Source organism: Drosophila nasuta, chromosome 3 (assembly GCF_023558535.2).
Source record: "Drosophila nasuta strain 15112-1781.00 chromosome 3, ASM2355853v1, whole genome shotgun sequence".
Taxonomy (NCBI): Eukaryota; Metazoa; Arthropoda; class Insecta; order Diptera; family Drosophilidae; genus Drosophila; species Drosophila nasuta.
Window position 1 is genome coordinate 17995546 of NC_083457.1, and position 26781 is coordinate 18022326.

Sequence of the window (26781 nt, forward strand, 5' to 3'; positions counted from 1 at the left end):
TTTTTATTTTAATTGAGCTTATTATTTTCTATTGCTCTACAATCAAGTTCTGATTTAGGAAGCCTTAAGCTAGTGTCATTTTGCTGAAAAGTATTTAGCGCAGCAACAAACAACTCGACAAGTCAGCTTTATATTGTCTGTCCATCTGTCCGTCCGTCTGTCTGTCTGTCTGTCTGTCCATCGTGTCGTGCTCATGTGTTACGCCCACCACCGGCACTTTAATATAAACTGTGAGGCGTGAAGGCAATGAAGACAGCCGACTGCAATTTAAACTGAACTCAACTCAACTCAACTAAGCTAAACTCAACTGAACTGAACTGCGCTCAGCTAAACTAAACTCGACTCTTTGGCTCTGGCTTTGGCGTCAGTCAAGCGTCAAAGCGTTTTCAGTTTAGTTGTGGAAAACGTTGCCCAAGTTCGGAACACACCCCGCCTCACTGTCTATCCCCACCTCCCCCCTCTCAGCGCTGTCTCTTCTCGTCTTCCCAAAGAGTTGAGTCTTGAGTCTTCAGTTAGTAGGTCAGAAGTTTTCTGTGGCTATGTGTGAAATTGTTACTTTTACTCTAATATTTTAGCTGCTCTTTAAGTACACAAAAGGCAACGTGACTTTGTCTCTTTCGCTTGGATATACTTTATAGTCTCTGTCTGTCTCTGTGTGCTTTCATTTTTATATGTGCAACAGCAGCAGCAGCGACAACAACAACAACAACAACAACAACAATAGAGGTAGCGATTTTAATGCTGGGTGAATGTCATGTTCTGAGACTCAAACGTTGCTCCCGCTTCCCCCAGGCATGAGAGCTACTGGTTTTCATTTTACGTTAACCCACACAGCGAGAGAGAGAGAACAAAAAGAGAAGACAGAGAGGGAATGATGAGCATATACTTATAAGTAGTAGGTAGAAGAAGTCTCAAGTCTGGACAGACACGAGTACTTACTTACATTTACAGACATGTTCGGGTATTATTCACGCACTCTCCTCCCTCCTCTCTCCACTCTTTCCTCTCTCTCTGTCTTTTGAAGAAAATTCTTTGAAGTTTTTAAAGCTGTCGCAGTGTCATGAAATTTAATAGAACACCTGAGCTTCTGAGCTTCTGCTTTATGCGAAGACTTATGGTTAACACCGAATTGTGAAAAGGAAACGTAGTTGACTTTAAAATTAATAGATTTGATGTATTTAATATTAATTTAAATTCCATTAAATAATCTTACCTGAGTCAGTCAAAGGCCTAAATTCGCTTAGCTCCGGGTCTAAAATTCAGAAACAGAAAGCAAGGTGTCTTAATTTCATGCCAAAATAACAAAAGGCCTACAACAAAACAATGAAGAAACTTTGAGAGAACTGGCAACTGGAAAAAATAACAAACTCCATTACAAATCAGAACTGCGGTAAAGTTGAAAAGCGCTCTGTAATTATGCCTTCGGTTTTGCTATTTTATTTTTTTTTTTGGGTTTATTTGGGTTTTGGGTTTGGCGGAGAGTTGAGTCGAGTGGGAGGCAGAGGAGGAGGTGGAGGTGGAAGGGGCGGATTTGATTGAAAGTTGAAAATGGCTTTTTGGGCTTTGCGCTTGGCTTTAAGCAGCGCCCACTTACTACATTTAGTAGAGCAATCTAATCTTGGGTACACTGATACCCAACTTCGTCCACTCGGAACTAGCATTTTTTTGTTGGGTCTGGGCTCGAGCACATAAAATGCGAAACAGAAAACGCTTTGTCAGCAAGGCTGAAAGCTTGACTCTAGCTCAAACTCAAGCTAAACTCAAACTCAAATTGTATTCATCCATCCATCCATCTGTTTGGGCAGCTCTTGTGAAAAATCATTATTTAATTTGCTATTTTCCATGCTCTTTATTCTCGCCATTCGTTGCCGAAAGAAAATGTGCCAATGTTATTATCTTTAGATGCTTAGTAATATTTCTGTGCACTAATTACCAACACTGACTAGAGCTATGTTATATACAAACGTAGCTATTTATACTTATTCGGCCTGCTGTCGATTACCTCATTTATTCGCTTGAATTATGCAACAAGATGGAGCCGAGAGAGAGAGAGAAAAAGAGAGAGAGCAAATAAATAAAATATTTATGTTAATTAAATTAATACAAAATTCGCTTTCAGTGCGCGAATTCATTTTCGTCTTCTTTAATTAGTGTATATTTTGCACCTCAATGCAGTCTACACAGTGCCACGCCCCCATCCCTCAGCCCCCCCGGACTTGCTTCTATTAGCCAGGCAAAATTTTCATTTCTGTTTTTTTCCGTTTCTTTTGATTTCTACTTGGCCACTTTTGTTTTCAGAGACGTGTTAATTACACGCCAGTTGCTGATTTCTTTGCGCGATTGCAGACGAAATGCAGTCGGCAATTTGTGTGTCGACTATATAACGAAAAGTTCAGATTTTTCCAGACTTTCATCAGTCTTTCATTATGGCAGTTATATCATCTCGTTTCGGGATATTCCATTTGGTTACGGTTCAGCAAATTAATGTGACAACTGTTTCTCGTTTTTCCCCCACGATTGATTATTTAAAACCTTTCCCCAGGGAGGCAATTTAATTTAATATGAACATTTTGCAACTGGCAATAAATTCATATATTAACATTATATATTGTATTTATACCTTATTTATATATTCAACTTATACAATTTTAACTATGCTCTTGGTTGCGATCAGATAAAAATTAAAGAAGTTATTTAAGAAATACTTTTTTTAGTCTTGTCTTGTCTAAGTTGCTTTGACTGGCAATCTGGTATATTTTTCAATCTATGTTAAATTTTGTATGTTGTACAATATCAATATACCAAATGTAGCCTTTTTAGTATTTATGTTTTATAATAATTTACCATATTTTAAAATGAATACCGCATTGTTTTGTTTTTATTTAGAATTCGTAGCAGGTATCTCACAGTTGAGCACACTCTTCTATAGCTTTATTACTTTCTTCGTTACATATCTGACAAAATTCATTTTGATTTTATATCGATTTCGTTAGGAAAAGACCCTTTGATACTTGTTTGGAATATTCCAATATTTCTTTATAGAATTTTGTGTCATTCCCTTTGATGTGGCAGAGTTTCATCAATTACTCTGCACGTTGCCGTTTCCTACAGCTTCAGTTGCTTTGCATATTTCGTTGCCCCTCCTCCCCTTCGTCCCCCTCTGCTCCACCCCCCGCCGTAAGTCTTAAGTTCTGGGTAGTCGCTGTACTTTTGTGTGTGCGTATTGTGAATGATTTGCTGGAGTTTGAATTGTAAAGAGAACTCAAATTGCAGAGGCCCCATGTCGAGGTGGCAACGACCTCCCAGACACCGACAACCGACGACCGACAAGCGACACCAACAACAAAGAAGCCGCTGGCTGCGGCAACAACGTGTTTGTCTTTGAGTGTGTGTTGCAGCAACGAAGAACGAACAATCGAACTACGGGCAAATGACTAAATGATTGATTAACGTCAAATTAGCATCGCAGCATGCAACAGCATCGAATAACAATGCTTTAAGATACACATATTGTACACATATAGAACGCTAATGAGGCTGAACTAAATGCATCTCGATTTGAATTGAAGATGCAATTAAAATGCGGTGCGGGGGCGGATCAGAGGAGAGAACGACTTCCACTGGCAGGTGAAACTTACGTTTTGTAATCAAATAATCAACAAATTGCGCAGTTGTTGTTTGCTTTAGATACTTGTAGCGAAATATCGCGTATACACAATGAGTCTAGAAGCTACTTAGAAGCATATTATAGTATAGTAGTATCGTCTGTAGTTTTTGTTGGCTAGACTAGAAAAGTAGTTCAGGGGCAGCTTAGCAAAAACAAGTATATCACAAAGAGTATAGAAACAACGCCAACTAGTCAATCAGTATTAATATGAAACGGACAACTGCATTTTAATTTATAATTAATTAATTGCAATTTGTAATTTGCCAGCATTGACACAGTTTTCTGCGCCGCTCAATCACATCATAATTTATGGAAATGAAAAACTTTCCATTTTTTTTTGCTGCAACGCTGTTTTTATTAAAAGCTCACTTTTCCGACTGTCCGCGTCACATTCACAACCGAATGCACAATTTTCAATTGATTAAGCAATTTCATAGTTTGCCCCACAGTTATAAAGCAACATCCATAGCCATTAAAGTCAATGCCAATGTTTTTGTTGTTGTTGTTGTTGCTTTAAGTTCATTTCGATAAGCACTTTTTAAAAAAAAGATTGATTAAAATTTCTGTTCCATAAACAACAGCCTCCTTATATAGATGAATGGAGGGCAGAGGGAGGGTCGTAAACTGCTGTCCATAAATTTTCAACAGCTGCCCCTGAGCAATTAGTCAATGTTATATACATGTCTATTAACATTTTATGCGCCATGCACAAATCTCTCAAATGACCAAGGCAAAACTCTGTTTCGTTTAACTCATTTCTTTGATTACGCAAATCCACAAAGCAAAATAACGATCGCAAAACGTGATTTACTGCTTAGCGAAAAACTTAATTATGACTAACTATAAAACTCACACTAAAACCATGTTAAATTGCAAAAAGAACTATAATAATTCTATTTTGAGAATTAGTTTTTGGGATTGAAGAGTGTTAAGTTTATGAGCCAATGAACTTTATTATTCTTAAGGGAAAACTACAAATGAAAAGTTCCATAACCAAAGTATTGATTCTTGAAAGTTAAGTGCTTTTATTTATTGCATGATTAATATTTACTACTTAATCAAAGGCAATTATCACATAGAAAACTGAAACTTAAAGCATCTAAATCTGAAAAAAGGAATCCCACCGAATACTAATTTCATTTTTCACTGAAAAATATATTACAAAATAAAAAGAGACGAAAGAATGAAGTGAAAATTACAAATGAAATGGAAATTTAAGGAAAGTGTTCCAAACCCGAAGTATTGATTGTTGTTTTATTTATTTAGTTATTGTTTAATGCTTTCAAACTACTTATTGCAAAATATAAATTTTAATGGCATCAGGAATATGTATCAAGAATTTGTTAACTACAATACATATATAATAATATCCACATGTAAAACTGGAAAACTGAAATTTTCAACTGGAATATCTTTTACAAACTTGTATATAACAAGAGTTGAGAGTGCAATGAAATTTGCAAATGAAATGGAAATTTAATACGACAGTGTTGATTGTTGAATATTTTTATTTTTAAACACTACTCATGATGGATAAAACATAAAACATGGATCTAAACATAAAACATCTAAATATAAAACATTGAAAAAACATATCTTATAATAACATTATTATATTTTTAATGACTGGAAAATTTGAAAGAAATTATAGAATTTATCCTAAATCTAATAAACAAAAAGATTCTGAGCTAATATAAGCTTTATTATTTTCAAAGGAAAACTACAAATGAAATGGAGATAGCTCAAATATTGCTAGTTTAAGATAAAGAGCTTTATTCTGTCATAATATTAAAGGCATATGGAATTGAATTGATAAATTTAAAATAACCTAAATAAAGACTCGCGGTATATAACCTGACAATATAACAATTCAGACTATTTTATAAATAATGGTATATGGGCAATTCTCAAAGAAAGGTAAACCACGACCGAAAAAAAAAATCTTCACATTCATCGTATTTTTTTGTATAATGTCATAAAGAAATATCCAAATTTTCATAATACAATGGATCCGTAGCATATCTCGGTTGTTTTATAAAAAATTTGCCTGCAAACTGAAAAATGTAATTTTTCTCTTTTAGCTCCTTTTGTATGCATTTTTATGTTTTATTATTTCACAAAGAAAACATATGATATGTTTGCTCTTTTTCTACCAAATCTCTTAATAGCAATCCAATAATAAGATAAAAAATGCAAAGTGAGCGAAAATATGTTCAATCAACTGTTTATTTTTATTTTGCTTCTTATCTATGTTCAAATCGTACGTTCGCGACCAAAAACATCATTTTATTGTAATTGCTCCGCAATAAGTGCAAGCAGGTGAATGAAACTTCTCGTGTTAAGTGATTTTGGTATATATATTAAAAATATAAAAAATCGTTGGGGTTACTCAAACCAATCTTTTTTTATTGATTGTCAAAGTAGCGTACGTTCGCGACCTTACCTATAAGCATATGTAGATTTTTACTAGCGTCGCATGGATTTAAAAAAAAAAATTTTTTTTTTGTTTTTGTTTTTGAAAACTATGTCGTTTGCAGTTACTTATTACTTGTTAGTTATTACTTATTATTTATTACATATTTTTCTTGCTATTAATAAATTTCAGTACAAATTTCATATTTAATAAAATTTATTTTTTTGCTTTTAAATGTTATTAGACACATTAAATTGAGTTTGTTTTGTTTGTTTGTTTTGTTTTATGAAATATGAAGTTATTAATAAAAAAGTTGTGGTAAAATAAAAATTTTATTAATAAAACAACATGGAAAAATCGTACGTTCGCGACCGTACGTTCGCGACCGGAACTTAATTAAATTAAAAATAAATAAATGGAGATATTTTCTTGGGAGTAGACTTAATAGAAAGCTACATGATTCTACTTTAAAAGTAAAGTTATTTCTTTAAAATATTCCGTCTCAATTCGCAGAGTTTTGCATTTTACTGTATTAAGCCAAAGTCGACTTCCATTTTGCGTACGTTCGCGACCGCATGTTTTTTGACAATATTTTGAAAATTAAAAATCGATAAGCCCCATAATTTACACTAACCAAAGAGCTAAACAAATGCTATCGAAGAGTAAAAAAAAAGTTTCAGGAAACGTTTGTTTTCGATTTTATTTTTCTAATTTATCTCGTACGAACGTACGTTCGCGACTTTGAGAAATGCCCATATTCTTTTACACAACATGAATAAATATTTATCAAGTACATCTGCTAAAGCTGTTCATGTCATATAATTATTGCTATTTAAACCTAACAGTATTCAGACCTGAGACTGTATTTGCTTTGTTCTTTTTGTTTTTGGTTTATGTTCGTTGCGCTTATTTGGTTCTTTTCTCCATGCTCTGTTCTTTATTTTGGCCGCTTTACCTTTTGCGTTGCTATTTTGCGTACTCATTTCCGTCGAGCTCAGTGCGATGCGCTAAAAAGATCTTATTTATCATGACATGACATGACAGCTGATGAAACATTAATGCCGCGGCCCCTGAACTCTATAACTCCCAATGAACCCTCTCTCTCGCCCTTTGTCTCTCTCTCTCTCTCTCTCTCTCTCTCTCTCTCTTTCTTAAGCTGCCAGAGTAGCTCACAGTGACAGCTCACATGGCTCCCAGATATAGATATAGACCAAGGCATCAGCTGAAAGAGGCGAGGCGAGGCGGGGAGAGGCGTCAGGTAACACCCTTTTCTTTTGATGGAACGAGCGAGTTGTGTACATTTAATGGCGCATCATAAAAATCCTCAAAATCCTCGGGCGACAACATCAAATTATGAAACATAAATTTCCGGCTTGCCTTTTTATGCACGTAATTTTCCAACCATTTATCATTCGGCTGCCTAAATTGCTTCGATGACACAAAAGTGGGCAACGTCCCATTGAATTCGAAGGGGGTTTGAGTTCAGTTCTTCATATTGAAGTTGTGAATTGTTGGGGTTGGGGTTGGGGTTGAGGTTGCTGTTGGTGCTGGAGCTAGAGCCGGAGCTCAGGCTGCGACGCAGCTGCTCGCCTATAAATATTTCGGCGTCTAATTGTTTGGCAAGCCCCGAGCTCAGAAAGTGTGTGAGCTCCCCATTGCCATTGCCATTCCCATCCCCCCTGACTATCCCCTAAAGGGGTTGTCAACACACACACAAAAGAGAGAGTCTGTGGCCATAAAGAAAATGCTGCCAGTGTCCGTATCCTTAAACGACTGTCTCCTTCCCACTCTCTTGGTTTCTTCGTCGCCTGTTTTTATGTCTGTGTCCTAATGAATTTACGCACACACATCGTCTGTTGTTGCTTTCACTGTGGAAAATTTGCGAAGTTGATGAGTAAAATATCATAGCAAAAATTAAATTTTTGTGTATTTTATTTATTTGGCAAATTGTGTTTAATGAATAGCGATAAAGTTTACTTGATTTCCAAATTATTTATAAATATTTTTATTATGTTTAATAAACAATTATGAAGCTTAGCTCATTGGCGATTTATTTGTTTCTCCGATCCCATAAAGTATATATATTTTTGAACATCGTCAAAAGCTGAGACGATTCACCTGAATCTCAAAGACTATAAGAGTTATAAATATATTTATTTTTCGACAGCAATTGTTAATTTGGGTTCATATTTTTACCATGCCCACTTTCGCCTCCGCAAATCAAATTTTTCTTGGTATATTTCAGTATTCTAAATTAATGCATACGCTTCTATATATTTTAGTATACTTACATATCAATTTGGCATATTTTAAAATTAATACCGCACTGATTTGAATTTATTTGAAATGTGTAGCGGATACTTCAAAGTCTTATACGCTCGACAGTAGCTTTCTTACTTGATCATTTTATGTATGAGAGTACTTACAACTATTAAGTTGATTGTAAAAGATATTTAAAACTTGTGCCCGTTTACAAGCAAGTCTCGAAAATGTCTTTCACATAAAGTTTATCGTAATTTTCCAATTATTTTCTTTTATTATGTTTGAGAGTATTTACAAACTATTAAACTGACATAATAATAATTATGACTACAACTTTTAGCCATTATTAAAGGCTTGTACACACTTATGTCTGGGTTAGGAACCCGGAACATCGTTGTTATTAGAAATTCACTGCCAAGGTTAACATTACCACATAATTTTGTATAATTAATGTACAATTTTGCTATCATAAGATCTGCAAATATGTTTGGTACCTCAAAAATTGTTTTAATGTTCCTCATTTAATTTTTGGTAATAATTATGATAATCTTGTAGTTTTTAAGTTGTACACAGCAAATGTGTTTATTATCCCACTGTGCATTGTCGGCGTCTTTTAGTGTTGCTCCTGCAGCGTTGACTGCGTCGCATAAATTGTCCTTGCTCCTTTTTGTGTGTGTGTGTGTGTGTATGTGTGCGTCGCTTGGCAAATGCGCAAAATATTCTACGCTTTTTGGCCATCCGCATCGCATCGCATCGCATCGTTTCTTCAGTTTCAGTTTCAGCTTCAGTTTCAGTGTCAACTTCATCTCCAGCTGAAACTCATCCTTGTGCTTGGTGGCATCGTCATCATCTGTTCGTTTGGTGGACTAACTGTCGTCTGCCTGTTTTATTGTGTGTGTTCGGTGCGCAAATTTTTGGTCTTTCAGCTCATAAATCAAAAACATTACAACAATTGTCGCACACTCGCTGCGCTTTTGTTGCCTTTTCGCCTTGCCTTTCCTTGCCATTGCCAATTTGCACGCGTTGCGAAACCAAAAACAGCTGCCAGGTCCTGTTTCTGTTTTCTGGCCATGGCAAGTGTCCTTGCTGCCCACCTGCGCATGGCAAAGGAAACCCCGAATAACTGTTCGCTCTTTCTCACTTTTCACTCGCACAAATTTCACAAAAATTGTTGCCAGCTGCAGTCGGAAAACTAACAAAAGAATTGTTTATTCTTTGCAGATCCCCCTCGGAGCGTTCCGGAAAAGGCTGTTGTGGCCAATGGTTTGCTGGACCGCCGCTGCGCGCCCTCATTGCTGTTGTCGCACTGGGGGGCGTGGCCTGTGCCCTTGGTGGCGCAGCGTTGGGCGCCACAGGTTTGGCTGGACCCCCAAATTCGCATCTGACGGCGGCCCTTTTGATGATTGGTAAGTGTATTCCGCATTCGTATAAAATGGCACATACAAAATTATGTAATAAATAAGCGAACAGCTTTGTGAGTGTGCAAGTGTGTGTGTGGTGTACTCATTCACATATGGACAAAAGTCGAACAATTGATGAGGCCACAAAAATGGCATTAAAACGTCGCGTCGACGATGTTTACACAAGTCGCACATTTGTTGCCATTACTCGTACTTTACTTATACTCGTATATATGTATGCTGTTATTGTTATTGCTTGTTTGTTGTTTGTTGTCTGTTTGCCTCACACAACACAATTTTCACAATTATAACAGCCTTTGTTGCTGCCCTTTTGGATGGACGGTAAGGAAGGGGGGAGAAGCGTCTGCCTGACCCAGTTCGAAGAACAAACAAATTTGTTAAGACACAAAATGTGTCAATATTGCCAGAGCATTTAGTTCCGGTTACAGAGTTTTATCAGTCCTATAATAGTGCATATATAGTATACCGATAGATAGTAAACAACTTTATTGACTTGCTGTGGGCAGTTTACTCTTAGATGAATCATTTTTGGAGCAATCACTTTTGCGAACTGATGTCGTAAACGTGCCAAGTTTACAGAGCACTAATTGCTCCGGCTAGACAACAATTCAGCTAGATGATAGTTAGACTAGCTGGAAAGTAACATAATCAATGATAACTGCTGTCTCAACTAAATAATTGTTGGGAATTGAGAAAGTAAAGAAAAGGTGTGGAATTTAAGCTATTCTAAGTTGTCAGTAGACTTACATTCTTAGAAAGTAACAAGTTAACATAATTCTTAAATCAAATTATTTGAGCAATCTAAATAGCTTAAGCAAATGGGAAGGAAATTTAAAGTTTACTAGAATTTTGAACAACATATAATATTAAAACTAACATATTATTATGTGTTCAACAAATTGCCTTACTTATTATATAATATTAGAATATGAGTTCAGTGTTTTATATAAATGCAAAAGTTTTTTCATATTAATTTATCATTTTGTAAATTCATAAAATTTTAATGTCAATTTTAAAGTCAATTTGTAATGTCAAATTCCTACAAATTTGTAATTTTATAAATTCATTAAATTTTAAAGTCAAATTCCTATTAATTTATAATTTTGTAAATTGATTAAATCTTAAAGTCAATTTGATTTTATTCAAGTTGTACTTAATTTAATTTGCTTTGAAAGTGACAAAATTAGCAATTTTAATACATACATTTTGGCAAGCAACAGAACTAATAGATTTAGATTTTTAATTCTTTGAAGTTTATTGACTGTATATTTGATTATGTTCAATTTTAATTTAAAAGTGAGAGTAAGAAAGAAAGGAGTAAGGAGTAAGTGAGTAAGAATGACTTTTATTACATACATTTTGGCAAGCAGCAGAATTTAGTTAAAATAAAATAAAATGTATAATTTTATAATTCATTGAAATTTAATGTCATTTGATAGAAAAAGTATTTACTAAATTAATATTGAAATACATGTGGCTCTAAAAGTGAGAATAAAATATTTTAATTACATCCATTTTGAGAAGAAAATTTTATTAAGCTAAAATGATATTTCGAATTTTGTAAATTTATGAATTTTTAGCATGAATTGTAAGAAATCGCATTTACTAAACTACATTTCTACATTGATGTGTTTTAAAAGCCACAAGTGAATACTTAACAGATGGAATTTTAAAATGACATTTTTCAAATAAGTTGCAAAATTTTGTAAGCATTTCGTCATAATTAGGTGAAAAGATTTGGCCAAAGTTGGTTGAATTCGATTTGATAAAATTGCAAGTACTTCTGGTACAATTTGTCATGAGTTGGCCAAACTCATTCATGACTCATTCATTTGGTTCTCTTTCGCTTTCTGCACTAAGTTCAGCCAGCGAACAGCTGTCGAGTCACTCGACTCGACTCGACTCACGTAACTAACTCTCTGTGTAAGCTGCTAAGACATCGCGGGGCCAAGTGCACAAAAGTCGAATCGCGTTGCGTCGCGTCGTCGAGCTCAAGTTCCGTCTTTGAGTCTGGGTTTGGGTTTGGGCTTGAGTTAAGGTTGGGGTTGGGTTGCTGGAGGGGTCTGTGCATTACTTATGTATACGACGCTCTAATCAATTGCCGGTCGCGTTTAGTTGGGGCACTCGGAGCGTGACATTGCGCCATTTTCTGGCGGCAATTACCCAAAAATTGTTGAGTTGTAACACTGAGTTTTACATAATTTAATGGCAATCAAGTCAGAGTCTGAGTCTGAGTCGACGGCAGCGACTATGCATATGTCGCTTATTTATAATGGAGGTCTCTCATTCACATCGTTGTCGTATTCGTTCGTACTCATAATAAACGCACAAATTGCAGAGTGTGTGCTTTTTATATATATATATTTTTTTTTCCTTTTTGCTTGCTCTCAACGTTTTCATTTTCGGAGCGCAAATTGCTCATGAAAATGAGCAAACAACAATGAGAAAACGACGACAATTTTCGCTAATAAAATTGTAGCTGGCTTTATTGTTGGCTTTAATCAGCTGCCGGGCAGTTTGAGGTAGCTTCGGCAGCTGACTGAGGTCTTCGGGGTCTCAGATGATGATGACACGCTCCACTGCCACTGCCACAGCCACAGCCACAGCTAGAGGCACAGCTAGAGCCACTGGCCGTGCCACATGCAGCTGTCAGTTGTCAAAAGGAAAGCCCCGGACTGAGTAGCGAAAGTGAAAGTGGATGCTGAGACTCACAGAGTCTAAGTAAGACTGGCGACTGGGGACTGTGGACTGTGAACTGAGGTCGCTCCACCCGAGCCTCCAATTGCTTTAAGTGGGCTGGTAATTGCGCAGCCACGCCCCCACAGCGTTTGACGTCTAATTAAATTTTACAGCACTGTTCACAATGGCAAATAGTCGTAGCAACTAAAGCAAACCGATTGGGCGGGCATTTGAAAATTGTCTTTTTTTCTAGCTACTTTTGCTTTGATTTTTCCACTCACCTCTAACGTTGTCTCGTTTCATTTTGCAGGCGTTGGCGTTGTGCTGGTCACTGTGAGCGGTGCAGCTTGGCGGATGACAGCACCCGGTGGCCAGAGCTGCCTCGGACTCGGCACCAGCGTCGATTTGGCCCGCTGCGGACGTCGACCTTGCACCCGAGGCGGCGGTGCACCGCACGGCCTGCTCTATCCGGAGTTCCAGCATCGCCCACCGCCTCCCTCCTACCAGGCCAGCATGCAGGAGTATCGTCTGAGGTAAGTCCTAGCAAACGGCTGCCATATGCAGTGCACCACAACACAGCACAGCTCAGCAGGCGAGTATGACGCATAAATTGCGAGTGTGTTCGTGCTGCAGGACAACTGCGGACATGCTCGGCTAACCGCATCCGCTCGCATGTCCTTGCGCAATTAATGGCATTATGTAATTATACACTGGCTGAAAATGTTATTTTTACTCTCATGCAGAAGCATATTTCCTTGTTGAGAAAACACGTTTATTCATTTATCACACATAAAATATAGTATTCAATATCAATATCTACAGCAAGTTGCTCGATAAATAAATTTATATTTTCGTTAAATTTTTTTAATAAATTAAACATTTGTATCTTCTTTAAAGAAAATAAGATTTGAATTAGACATTAGGAACACTTTTGAGTTGTCAACAAATCAAATAAAATTATTTTTAAATTAGTTGACTTTATCAAAAAGGCTTGGCATTTTTTAATGGCCACTTTTAGCCAAACATATTTGATTTTTATTTAAAAATTTTTGTGGAAGCTGAATAAAGTTTACAATCAATATATTTCAATTTTCTACAAATTAGTTCAGTTTATCAATAGGAGATTAATAGATAACGTGATAACGCTTAAAGTAAATAAAGTTTCCAGTCAATAAATTTGATTTCTCTTCAAATTAGTTAAGTTAATTAATAGGACTTTTACTTACAAGTTTGGGCATTGTTTAGTTAAACAAAGTTGCAAATAATCAAATTTTACTTTGACGTAAATTAATTGAATTATAAATAAGAAATTAATGACTACACAGTAATTTTAGTCTCATTAAAGTCGTGCGAAAGATATACCTACTAATGATTATCAGGTGCGCAAGAGAAAAGATCCCACGCATAAATTAGAGAAGTATTCATTACATAGAGAAATTTATCTCTTTGGCATTAAAGTCTAATTTTATTGTCAATCTCCGTCTCTAAAGAAAACACACAACATTGATTTAGTTTTATATATATTTAATCAACTTAAGTTTTCATCTAACCACACTGAATGTAAAGACAAAGATACAGTTAATATAAAGTGTGGCCATATAACAAAGTGAAGGATATTTCTGATATATATTACATTTACAACTCTCTTCATCGACCTTTTTCATTAGCTTTGGCATACACTTTCACTCGTTCATTGTTAGAGTATCAGCGTGTCGTTGAATATTGCAGAGATTTCCACATATAATTCTCCGCAGTGCATTTTCTTCAGCATTGCCTGTCGCATGACATTAACTGCTACAACAACCGTCATAATAATAATTACATCTCTTTTTTTTTTTTTCGTTGCAGACTTTTGCTTTTGGACCGCGATCGTCAGAATGGAGTTGTGCGTGGCAACTCGCCACCGCCCACATATCGATCTCATGCCGGCAGCCTGCTGAGGTAAGTGTTCACTTCCGTTCGTGTCGTAAAGCACCCAATCCTCCAGCGTTTTAAATCGTGTCCCTCCTCCGGCTTCCGCGCACCTCGTGAGTTATTTGTAAAGTTTTTGGCGTTGCAACCACAAAATGTTTACAACGCACAGTTCGAGGTTGGCATGAAAATGAGTAGCTACAGCAGCAGGGGGATAAAGGAACTCAACTGCTTTTTTCGGGGGTTGTGCAGCATCAGCTGAAGCTGTAGCTGAAGCTGATGCGGAGGCTGAAGCGTTGGCGGTTTGGCTTTGTGCGGTTTTTTGGGGGAGTGTTAACATTGACACGTCGCTTGGGGTTGCCGCCAACAAAAGTTTTTGGGCAATTTTTTAATGTGGCAACAACCGAAAACTTTAGATGCCTGTCAATGGTTTTATTTGTTTTCTGGTTTTCTCTCGTTGTTGCTGTAAATGATTTTTGTTGATTTCGATTTTGGGAGTTGCGGTAAGAGGCAGGCGTCAGAGTGGAATTTGCAACTTAATTGAATTGAGCACCGAGCACTCGGCACTCAGCACTCGGCACAGACTACTTCAAACAAGCGCCCAAATGGCAAACAATTTAAATACGCAACAATCCGATTGTCGGCCACTCAAGTGTCAGGAGACAGGACAGACATTCGACCAGTCGACCATGCGACCATTCGACCATTGCCATTGCCACCCTCACAGGACAATTGCAAAGCAGACAAGAAGCAAATTGAAACAATTGAAATGACGCCAATGCTTTGGCTGTTACTGTTGCTGTTGCTGCCTCTGACAATGGAACGAGGCGCCACAGTAATCACAATTGAATGAATGGCAGAGTGCTGCCTCTAGTTGGAGGGACGAGGCAGGATAATTGCCGCTTTGATCGCATAATGGCTGCTAATTAGAAAAGTTTACTTTTTATTGCGTTACAAAAATATTGAGTTGCGGCTGATGCTGTAAATTTACGCTCTGCTAAATACGCAAAACACTCAAAAGACTGCGGCCTGAGTACCCAATGAATGTATTCACCAAAACAAATGCAAATTTATGGCAAATTAATTTGCTTGTAATGACACACAAGGCCGCATGCACTTAAATATTTATGCCGTATAATGGAAATGAAATGAAAAGCCAACAACAAATGCAACCACAACAACAGAAGCTGCAACAACAACCACAACCGTAGCCGCAGCATTTGTTGTCCAGGAAAAGTGCTGTGGAAGAAGTGGAAGACAATGGAAGAAAATGCTGTAGGCATCAGCATGCTTGACTTTGAGATAAACACGAATTTCCACACATTTCCACATATTTTTGCCACACACACACACACACAGTTGTTGCCTTAAAGTAATAAGAACATTTCAACGACCGCCCGAAAGTATGCTGTATTTATTTGTGCCTCAATTGCTGAGTAAACTGAGTTGAATTTGAAGCTGAATCGTCGTAATGTTTGTCTTCTGAGTGTATACACCCGTTGCGGAAGAAGTTGTGTGTTTTTGTAGGGTGTGGAAAGTGACAGAGAAGTATGTCAAAAAAGCAAAAACTTATGCAAAGTGTGTGGTTAAGAATCACAGCATACTTTTAGGCATATCTCGTATTTGCCAGTGTGCGTGATGGCATATTCAAATGATGTAAGAACAACTAACAAAGAAATCTGTGAAATTTTGCAAAATATTTACTCACACACACACACATACAAAAGCGGGCACGCTCTCTCGATGAGCCTTTCTCCTGCATAACAAGTAGGCGTGTGTGTTAAAAGGCAATCTGCGACAGGCAGGAGGCCAAGCCAAGGCAATATTACCAAGGATTACATGAAGAGAGAAACAACAACAACGCGTTGCGAAGCTGTTAGCCAAGTCAATTAAACAAACAAAGACGAGGCCCAAGTGCCGTCCGTCTGAGTACCGAGTACCGGAGTTCTGCGAAAATTGCCTATTATTGCATAGCAGAGAGAGCATAAAAAGGCTTCTTCCTTTGCAGCTGAGTTAGTTTTCCTGTTTCCTTTTGCATTGAATCTTTGTCCGGGAACAATTAAATGCAATTTTACATACTTCAAATTGCTTTATACAATTTTGAAATTTGAATTTTTTGCATCTCAAAATTGTGCAGGCTGCGAAACTTGCAATTTGCCATGTCTATAACTTTCAACTTCAAAACGTATGTGTGTGTGCACAGAATATATATGAGACACACAGCGAGAGAGTGAGTGTTGACTTTGTTGTTGGCTCTGTTGACTGAAGTGTGAAGAAGTCTGTTGGATTTGCCAGTCAGCCAGCCAGTCAGTCAGGCAGTCTGAATGGCAACAATTGCCCAAGCGCCTTTTGTTATTTAAATTGACAAAGTCGAATGCAGACAAAACGGAATCACCTACCTACCAAGATACACAGATACATGAACAACTTGTAGATATCAACACAGATAGTTGGTTGGGTATGCAAATTTGTGCATTGACTTTGTCTCATGGCAGCCACAGCGCAAATAATGCATTCACTTGATGTTCACCTCAATCTGAATCTGAATCCCATTCCCAATTCCAATTCCAATCCCAATTTGAGTCTCATTCCAATCTCTTTTGCTTATCGTCTTATTGCAGGGCACCGTTGACCACGTTGCGGTCCGGAATTGGCAATGGCGGTGGCACCATCAGCAGCAGCATGGGCGGCTCAGAGTATAGTCTGCCACCTAGTTATCGGTCTCGCAATGCCACGCCCGCCTCTCTCACGCTAAGCAGTGAACGGACCATAGAGACGGCACCTTCGGGCCGACTGCTGGCCAACGAGGACTTGCCGGAGCCATCCGCCGTGGCGGAGCAATTGCCCGACTACAGTGCGCTGCAGTCGAATACATTGCTCACCTCGGCCATTGTCGAAATCGAGTCGAGGAATCGCAGCCAAAGCCAGGAAAGCCAGCAGAGCCAGCAAAGCGCAGCCAAAAGTCCAACGACAACAACAACAACAACCACGACAAAGGCCAAAGACCTGGTGACTATTGTGACGATATCGCAGGCCAACAGCGAAAATGTGCAGTCAGGTGGAAGGACGCAGGCTCAATTACCTGGGCAGGCCAGCAGTGCACTCGATCAAATCGATATATTGGCCCATTTGTAGCCCTGCTGTGTGCTTCGAGAAACCCGAAGCTGAAATCAAGTGGAAAACATGGCACACAATGTGAAAATTCTCTCAGCAGTTTTCCAGTGTCCATTTTTCTTCTGCATTTCGAATATCATTTTTTTTTGATTGTTTGTTTGTTACTCTTAAAAACACACTCGTTAACCCAAAGGTATTTATTTGTACGATACGAAAAACTAAAAAAAACTCTGCTCCTAATTGAACATATATATAGTATATATACTTACAAAATATATCTAGATATAAAATTCTGTATCTATTAATAAGCGGCATTTAGATAGTAAGATATGTTTGTTGTACTTGAATGTGTTGAATTTATTTTTGTAAGCATAAGAAATGCGCTACGTATCTATACTACGAACTATCATTAACATACGAGTATTAAAATATTCCAAAAACCAAAAAAAAAAAAAAATGAAGAGAAGAGAAAAAGAAAATGATAAGACAGAAACGAAAAAGAAACACAGAAAACCCCAGGAATTCTGATATGTAAATAACAATTTCGAGTGCATTTCTAAGCATGCGTTAAGTGTAGTTTTTCCCCCAACTCCTCAAAACCCAAAACGAACCCAAATCACGCATATATAGTACGCTATATATGTCTAGATATAAAGAAAACTCTGTGTAAATTCGCAACGGAACGCTACGGTGACAAATTTTGCGCGCATTTTCGAATAACGAATCAAACGGAAACTGAAACTGATTTCTGAATGCGTTTCAAACAAAATAAATGAATAGTTAAACAAATGTAGAAAGAACAAAATAAAATAATTTAAAAAACACAAAAAAAAACAAAACAAAAACAATACTTTTCCGGTTTCCGCTCTTGCGTCAATTCCATCGAAATATGCAAAGCCTTTTGCTACTTGATTTTTGAATTTCTGCAATTTCAAGCTTTTGATTTCCTATACTTTATTTTGTGTGCCAATTGATGCGAAAGTGGAAACCGGAATGGTCTTGTTATTATTGAAACTAATTACGAATAAATTGTAGCTGCTACGCAATAAACAAATTGCGTGTGTTATCATTATGAAATACTGATACAAATACAGATCGTGCATAAGTACAATACAGAATTAAAAAATATATAGATATATACATAAATATATATAGAATTACTTAAACTAACTTAAAGTCCTCTGTGTAATGTGCAAGGCTAAATAAACTAAAAGCAAACATCTGCAAAAATGTAATGTTGAAAAATGCCACAAAAACCGCAAATTGTTTTTTCTTTCCGCCTGCCAGCGTTCAACAGCAACGAAAGGGCGTAACCTCCTTTCACACCCACACCCAAACACGCACACACTCCCATACTCACACTCTCACACACGCATTCACATAGTCGTATATCCTGCTTAATCTAGCGTAAATTTGTATTGGCCGAAAGGCCTTGGCAGTTGGAGGCACAGTAAGTGGTCCAGCGATTAACACCCCCGGCACCGCAAAAATGTGGAGCGAACACAAAAATTGACACCTTATTCCATTGGCCAGCAAAACTCGGAGGCGAAGTTGATGGAGGAGCCCGAATCCGAATGTGGGGAAAAATGGCATGAAAAGTGCCTGCGTCGAACAGTTTGTATATCGCCAAACGAAAAATGCCAAATGAAAACAACAAAAATTGGTTGAGCATGAAATTGCTGCTGGGCTGTCGAACTGCTGCGTTTGTATTTGTATGTGTGTGATGTGTGTTTGTGTGTGTGTGTTGTGAGCCTTTAGTAGTAAAGCGAAAGCTGTTGCATACTTTTCGGCTGTCAACGAAATACGTGAGGGCAGCTAACCGGAAGCTTCAAACGATTATGACATTATGTTCCCCACATCTAGTACACAATGCCACAAGGACACTGGGGCACAAGAACTCTCGCATTGTGTGAGTTATTTGCAAAAGAATAACAGCGTCAAATATAGAGGAACTTTGAGGGAAAGGATTTGACGGCATAATAAAAGCAAACAGCTGTTATGAAGGACCTCAATTTTAAGTGGTTTATTTAATTAAATGGAGAAACATTGGCCATTTGTTGTCATTATTTTCAGGGATTGCTATTAAAGAAAATCACCCTCTCCAATTAGAAAACACTCGATTAAACGCGAAAAAGATTTCGAAATTTTATTGATCTGTTGGTTTGGAGCAAATTACAATCAATTACAGATGTCTCTCAATAAGGTTTACAACATAAAATTTAAAGTATAATTTAAATTTAATTTGTAGCTTAATAAATTACGATCGCAACGAATTGATATTGATTGAATTTGTCAAATTAATAAAGCATTTTTTTCACAATTTCTACTGCTGACAATCCGATTTCCTTAGAAATGACTACGTTCCGATTAGATGCGGATGCCGATGCGAATGCGGATTCGAATTCGAATTTCGAACTCAGTTTCGATTGATGGTGTGCAATTTAGGCGATTTGAAATCCTTTCGCGCGGTTTGTTAGTTGGTTTGTCAACAGCATCGGCTTTTTTCTTTTCACATCAACTAAATAACTTTTGTGAAAATACATATAATAATAATAAGAATTAATAAGTAATAGTTGTTGTGAGTGTGTGTGTGATTCTGTTTGTTTTCTCGTAGATAACTCGGTTATTATTGGTATATTGATGAAATAAATAATAATAAAATCGTAGGTAGACTGACAGACACTTTATCGTGCCCTGTTCTGTGTTCTGTGTTCCGTATTCCTTTTTCACTTTCTTCTTATTTCTCGGTTTTCGATTTCGTGTCGTTTTGTTTTTTTCTGTTTCTGTGTTCCACTCATTCATTTAAAATTAGGATAACATTTGTGTGCACAATTCAAAATTAAATAAAATATATAAAATAAACAAAAAGGGCATCCTTTAGTTTTGATAATTGCATTAAGTATGTAATAAGCTATTTGCGATTTCATTAGTCAAGAGTTTTCGCTTGGTTAAGATATCTGAATTGTTGTTGTTGTTTGTATTTTGTTGTTGTTAGTGTGCGTGATCCCTGAAGTCCATTGTCGAGCCATATTAAATCTCTCTTTTGCCCTTAACGCGCATGATTCTTGCAGAAGGGACGACCGCCCTTGTTGTAGAAGCTCTGACCCTCCAGATTTTGTTTGCAGAACTGTCAAATAAAATTACATTAAGCTTGGCTCCAATCTGAAACGTTTGAGTGTACTCACAGTGCAGTTGAAGCATTGGCTATGATAGTTGTGGTTAAGAGCCTCAACCCATCTGTCGCCAGCCTCTACGGGAAAGCCGCAAGCGTAGCACTTTGTGGTGAAGAGCTCATTCCAGTCAGCCTCGCAGTACGCATTGCCATCCTCTAGGAAGAAGGGCGTGTTGCCAAAGATCTTGCCGCACTGGCCGCAAGTGAAGCACTCGGGATGGAAGTGCTTGCCAATGGCATTCAGACAATCACCCTGTAAGCGAGCCAAGATGCAAATTAGTCACTGCAAATGGAAAGTTTGTGGTGTGTGCTCACCTTGATCTTGCCAGCGCACTTGCTGCAGGTGGGGGCCAGATACTTCTCAAAGCAGTACTCGCAGTAAAGATCGCCCTTCTCCTCAACGAAGCCGATGTCCTGCAGTGGACGACGGCAGTTGCCGTTCACGCAAATGAAATGATCGGGGCACCAGATGCGACCCAAAGCCGTGATAAAGGGTCCTCTGCAAAACGTAAAAGTCAAGTTATAGTTAACAAAAATTAACATGAAGATTTTCAATAAAACAATTAACGATCAGCAGGGAGAGGCAATGGCGGGCTACTTACGATGTGATCTCCTTGTTGCACTGACAGCAAATGGGACGCTTACCATCCTTGAGCAACTGACTTACGGCCTTTTCGTTCTCCTCGGACATGGGACCCTGGGCCTCCGCATAAGGACCCAAGGCCTTGACGCTCACACTAAAGTTGGGTGTGTTTGTCTGACTATTGTTGTTGTTGTTGTTATTGGATGGGCTAGTGTTGTTGTTGGTGTTGCTGTTGCTACTATTCTCAGCTGCAGCAGTCTGCTTGGGTTCTATGTAGGATCTACGATCCGAGCGTGTGGCATGCGTGCCGCCAGTGCGTCGCAGATTGTTGCGGAACGCCACCGGCTCGGGCGTTTCTTGAGCTGTTGCCTTGCCACTATCACAAATATCGAGAATCTTGCTCATGGGATGCTGGGCCGGCAACTCGGCTTGCAGCGTCTGCTCCACACGTGCCACCTGCGGTTGAGCCAATTGATTACCCACTTCACCAGGTAGCTGCTGCAACTGTGACGGTTGCTTCTGTTGCTGTGGCACGGCAACAACCGACTGCAAGGCCACCGGCTTTGTGGGGTCAATGTTTTTAAAGTCGTCAAGATCCAGGCGTTTGCGCACAATCATCGGACTCTTGGTGAGATTGGAACTGCTGTTGCTGCGCAAACTCAAAGTGCTGCCAGCCTGCGAGGGCGTGGCACTGCCTTGACCATTGGCCAAACGTGCCTCCAGCATGTTGGAGATGATCTTGCCCGCCTCCTGCATAAAGGCATTTGTCTGCTCGCCCATGTTGATGCGGCCAACGGACTCGGCCAGCATGGCTGTGGCATCTGCATCGGAGTCTGCTGTGGCACTTGGCTCTGAGTCAGTTGCTGTTGTGGGTCGCGTAAGCGTGGCACTTTGATTAGCATGCGAGTTAATAGGCTTGGCAAGGGGAACTGGAAACAAAACAAACAATTTGGGTTAGGGTTAAGGTAACAAGCATGCAAGTTTTGGTACAGTAAACACTCCTCAAAGATTCCACTGGAGATTTTTTCAAGGAACGTGAATTAATTGTCTTTGAGACAAAACACCTTAAAGCTAAGTTAGTAGTATAATAAAGTTGAACAACTGTAGGAATGTAACAACAACGAGAACATTTTCGGGGGTATACAGAAGATGCTGTTCACCTGATCTGCACGTTGCAGCTGTTGCACAATGGGATGCGAACACCTGGGCCAGCGGCCTTGTTGAGGATACCGCGTCCACGCTTGGGAGCCGATGTGGCACCGAAGGCGCCGCTCTTGCCGCCAGGACCTGTGGAATCATCAACATTTGAGTTTAGATCACTAAAATTGGGCGGAAATACAGCTGGAGCGGGCGCAGTAGGCGTGGCAGCAACTGTTGGCTTAGGCTTCACGCCCTTGTTAGCCAAATTGGCCAGAGTTGCTGCAGCTGCAGCTGTGGCTGTAGCTGTATTTTGGCTATTGCCATTGGCTGCTGTGCTCCTGAATGCGGCACAGGCTTGATTATTAGTCGTGGTAGTAATAGCAGAAGCTTTGGTTAGACTGGCTTGCGCCGACCTTGATGCTGATGCTGATGCTGTGGTTGATGCTGTGGTGGATGATGTTAACGATGACGATGCAATTGCAGATGTTGCTGATGTTAGCGATGAGCTCGCGGCATTCGTGTAGGCGCTCTGAGTGCGCAGTTGCTGTTGGGAAGCGGATACCACCGAAGATGTGGACTTGAAGCCCGAGGAGAACGCAGACTTCTGCTGTTGTTGCAGCTGTTGAAGCTGTTGCTGGTGCTGTTCTTGCTGCTGACGGAAGCCAGGTGGTGGTCCGAGACTGGAAGAGGCAGTTGTTTCGGGTGTTGGTTTATTCAGCGGAAACTTGCTCTCAAAAGTGGGCGACCGCAATTGCGGAAAGTTGCCCTCGCCCAAGGTGGATGCCCTGGCGCTAATGGCCTGCGACTGGCTCGTTAGGCTGCTGATCTCCTGTTCCAGGCCGGACAAGCGACGTGCTTGATTAGCCACAAATCCTGTGCGACCGTATGACTGACGGCGCTCAGACGACTCCAACTGTGATTGCGATTCGAGCTGTGATTGCGTCTTCGAGCCAGTGCGAATCTCAATAGTCTTGGCACTCTGAGTATGCTCAAACTCCTCAGTTACCTTGCGCCTGCGTTCGATCTGCGTGTTGCCAATTTGTGTCTTTGTCTGAGTCTGCAACTGCGACTGTTGCTGCTGCTGCAGCTGCGACGATTGCTCTCTTTGTTGCACATTGAGATTACCGATCTGACGTTCCCTCACGATCTCCGGTTGCTGTGTGTAACTCTGGCTGGCCGACTGTGAACTGAGTTCCGAGTGCGCCAGCAGCTGACCCTGATAACTCTGGCCGGTTGTAATGGAGCCAGCCTGCAGACGAGGCCCAGACACTGAGAGCAGCGTTGACTCAGCGGGCTCCTTCATGCGTGGTGCCCGAATGGCAGCCAGGGGATTGGGTGGAGGTCCTGGCGCCGGGGAGCGAGCCCGATCCGGAAACGGGGAAGCAGCTCCCTGATTGTAGTCGCGAGCATGGGAGGCTGGGCACTCGTCGAAGAGCAGCTTCTCGGGCGTCTGGTAGAAGGGTATGATCGGAGCCGGTTTGTTGATCATCGAGTTCATGGAGGGCGTGTAGGGACGAGTGGGCGTCTGTGATTGGTCAGGACGCTCGAATTCATCTAGTGATTGAAAAGCCATCGTTACTGGACCCGAACGATCTTCAATAATGATCGGCACCGACGGCTGCACAGTTGGCTTGACCTGGCCCTGACCTAATGAGACAATAGAGCCTCGAGCAGCCGTTGGCACTGATCCTGAACCCGATGCTGAGCACGATCCTGCACCCGGTAGTGACCCGTTGTTAGCCCCGCAAATGGAAGCGCACACCTTGGCAATGGGTTTATGTACAGTATCTGTCTTGGGGGCATCGACGAAAGCAAGCGGAACATTCTCGCGCAACTCCTGGGGTTCCGGTGTGCGAATGGGACTCTGTGTGGGCAGCACGGTCCAATTGCGCTGATACTTGGGTATGGTATCGGCCTTGTGCAGACCGGATTGTACGGCTTTGCCCTTGAGATGACTGAGCGGGGATGGTGGCGGGAATAGGACCTCGGAGTGCTCGAGTTCCTCGGCGGTTTCCTCGATCAGCTCGTGTGCATCCATTTTGGTAGCGGTATTTACAGCTGTTAGGGTGGAAGTTGCTGAAAAGGAGGAGCGGCTGCTAGCCTGGGTTTGCAGTTGGGACTGGGCGACATAGCTGATGTTGTTGCTGTTCAGATTGTTGTTGATTTGGCTGTTGAGGTTGAGATTGTTGCTGTTGTTGTTGTTGATGATGGTCGTGCTGTTGTTGGACTGTTGGACTGTGGAAGAGGAGTTAGAGGAAGCAGTCGCATTGGAAGCGGTAACTAGCGTATTCGAGTTAATCGGGTTAGTTTCTAAGTGTTGCTGTTGTGATGGTTGTTGTTGTTGTTGTTGTTGCAACTCCTCTTCCTTTTTGTGATAGAAGTCAAGTCGTTTTTGATTGCGTTGCTGCGCCTTGCAGTACTTTTGGTACTCAAGATCTGTCTGTTCTTTGGACAGGGAGGCAATAGAGGCACGTGGCGTATTTGTGACTGTGTTCGTGGCGGAGGAGGAGGAAAGCGGTTCTCGAGATGGCTGGAATGCTTGCATTGCCGCAAACGCTGAGGACTTGCGACGCTGCTGTGGATCCTCTGTGGTATAGTACTCCACGGACTCCGGTGGTTGGGGCTTGATGCCCAGCTCCTCCTCATGATCGAGCACCTGAAATTCATACTTTTTCAATTCCTGCTGTTTTTGCTCCTCGTCCCAGCGCTGAGTGGCATTCTCGGGATTCAGTGGGGTGTAGCCGCGATCGGGTGCTGTGCAGAGGGCGTCACACATGCTCAGGTGCTCCTTGGGTGTGGGCAGGTCTATCAAATGGATGGGCACATCCCGATCGAAGTGACCCTCGAAGGGACGCTCGGGTGCTGTGGTCAAGGCACTAACAAACGGACTCTTGGGACGGTAATCTTCGCGCTGATAGGGCTTCATGTCCATGGGTGGTGGCATGTAGGGCACGGTCTCCTCTGGCAGGGGAATACCCTCGGCAGCAGGTGGCGCAAAGCGCACTGCGAACTCCGGAGCTGTGGACATGGCTTGAGTGAGTCGAGTACCACGAGGCGGAGACTCACGGAGTAACTCAATGGCATAGGAATCAACTGGTGGTAGAGGAGCGGCTACTTGGGGAGGAGCTGGAGCTGGAGGTGGAGCTGACAATGGAGCTGGAGCTTGAACTGGTGCGGCTGCAGCTGCAGCGGCTGCTTCCTCGGCGGCTGCGGCGGCCGCTTCAAAGTCATCATCGCAGGGCTTAGGAAAAGGACACTCGACCAGGTGGAAGGGCACATCGAAAGCTGTAGTCAGCACACGAATCATGGGATTGATCCACTCCTTGGGCGAGGGATTGGGTATCTTAGAAGGCGCCGGACGCGGACGCACTGGCGCTATTTCAATCTTTATCTCAGGCGTGGGCTGAAACATGCGTTCACTCTCCAGGATCTGACAGCGCTGCTCGATGATGAGCCCCTCTCGATCGTCAGCATCGTTGCCATCTGCTGCCCAAGCTGTCGCAGGCTGTGGAGCCAGTTCAGCTTCGGACGCCGATTCAGGTATTGTCTCCAGTTCGGTGTGCAGCTGTGGGAGCTCCTTGATCTCGGGCTCATCGTTGAACACTACATGGCGAGCAGCAGGCTGTGCAGCAGCTGGTTGGGGAACTGTCACTGGACTTGGGGTCACTTCCCTTACCATATCAATGAGCTTGTACGTGCTCAGTGGAGCCGAGAGCGAGTCCACACATTCCTGGGCACTGCGTCTGCCCGACGCATACTCCTGAACATCCATTGCGCTGCCATAGTCGAGCTGATAGTCGAACTCGGAGCCAGACTGCTCGTAGGCCTGCTGCATTTGGTAGGCTTGTAGCTGGGCGGCATACATGCGTTGATACTCCTCCGAGGTGGTTGTGGTCGTTGTCGACGTTGAGGTGTAGCTGTCCGAGCTGGATTCCTGTTCCTGAATCTGCAGCTGCTGGGTGCGCTGATTGCTCAGCTGTGGCGCCGAATAGCTCTGCCACTGAGGAGTCGCTTGCGGCAACTGCTGAGGCTGCTGCAACTGCTGTGGCAACTGCAATGGTTGCTGCTGTTGCTGTGGCTGCGGCTGCGGATCGAGACGAGAGCTCGCACTGCCCGGTGGCAGCGGAGGCGCCTCTTGCACCGGATTGGCGACCACCACATGCTGCGTCTCGGGTGGCGCTATATACAAAGGTGCAGCCGTTGGCGCCGCATGATTCTCGTCTTGTGGCGGCGGCCAGGTGAAGCTTGAGCCGTGAGAACGGCGACTGGCTGCCAAGGCAACCTCAACGTCCATCTCGTAGCATTCCTCCTCAAATTCTGGCTGCAAGCCTTCCTCCTCCGATACTGGGCAGGTGTAACATTTTGTGTGTGCAGTTGTAGTTGCATTGTTGGTTAGTTTAGTTGTAAGCGGGTTGTTTA

The 26781-nt window shown here is 41.0% G+C and overlaps 3 protein-coding genes across 22 annotated transcripts in view; 2 read left to right on the forward strand and 1 right to left on the reverse strand.

Annotated features, from left to right (window-relative positions):
- Positions 1-17924, forward strand: part of LOC132793203 (uncharacterized protein DDB_G0283357) — a 56748-nt gene extending 38824 nt beyond the window's left edge. The window contains exons 4-7 of the mRNA XM_060802930.1: positions 9564-9748; positions 12753-12975; positions 14291-14383; positions 16975-17924. Coding sequence (XP_060658913.1) covers positions 9564-9748; positions 12753-12975; positions 14291-14383; positions 16975-17488 — 1015 coding nt within the window. The 3' untranslated portion in view covers positions 17489-17924. The remainder of the gene's footprint in view (positions 1-9563; positions 9749-12752; positions 12976-14290; positions 14384-16974) is intronic.
- Positions 12363-26781, forward strand: part of LOC132793199 (uncharacterized) — a 190339-nt gene continuing 175920 nt past the window's right edge. Inside the window, exon 1 of the mRNA XM_060802906.1 lies at positions 12363-12369. The gene's annotated coding sequence lies outside the window, so the exon portion shown is untranslated. The remainder of the gene's footprint in view (positions 12370-26781) is intronic.
- The window catches only part of LOC132793200 (PDZ and LIM domain protein Zasp), a 67780-nt gene continuing 61196 nt past the window's right edge, over positions 20198-26781 (reverse strand). For 9 of the 20 annotated variants that reach the window (XM_060802910.1, XM_060802909.1, XM_060802912.1 and 6 more), the window contains 4 exons: positions 22383-26706; positions 20955-21138; positions 20653-20892; positions 20198-20594 (listed from right to left, as the gene is read on the reverse strand). In XM_060802910.1, coding sequence (XP_060658893.1) covers positions 20517-20594; positions 20653-20892; positions 20955-21138; positions 22383-26706 — 4826 coding nt within the window. In that variant the 3' untranslated portion in view covers positions 20198-20516. Of the gene's footprint in view, positions 20595-20652; positions 20893-20954; positions 21139-21241; positions 22152-22382; positions 26707-26781 lie in introns of all 20 variants that reach the window. The other 11 variants (XM_060802920.1, XM_060802919.1, XM_060802918.1 and 8 more) reach the window with 5 other exon arrangements.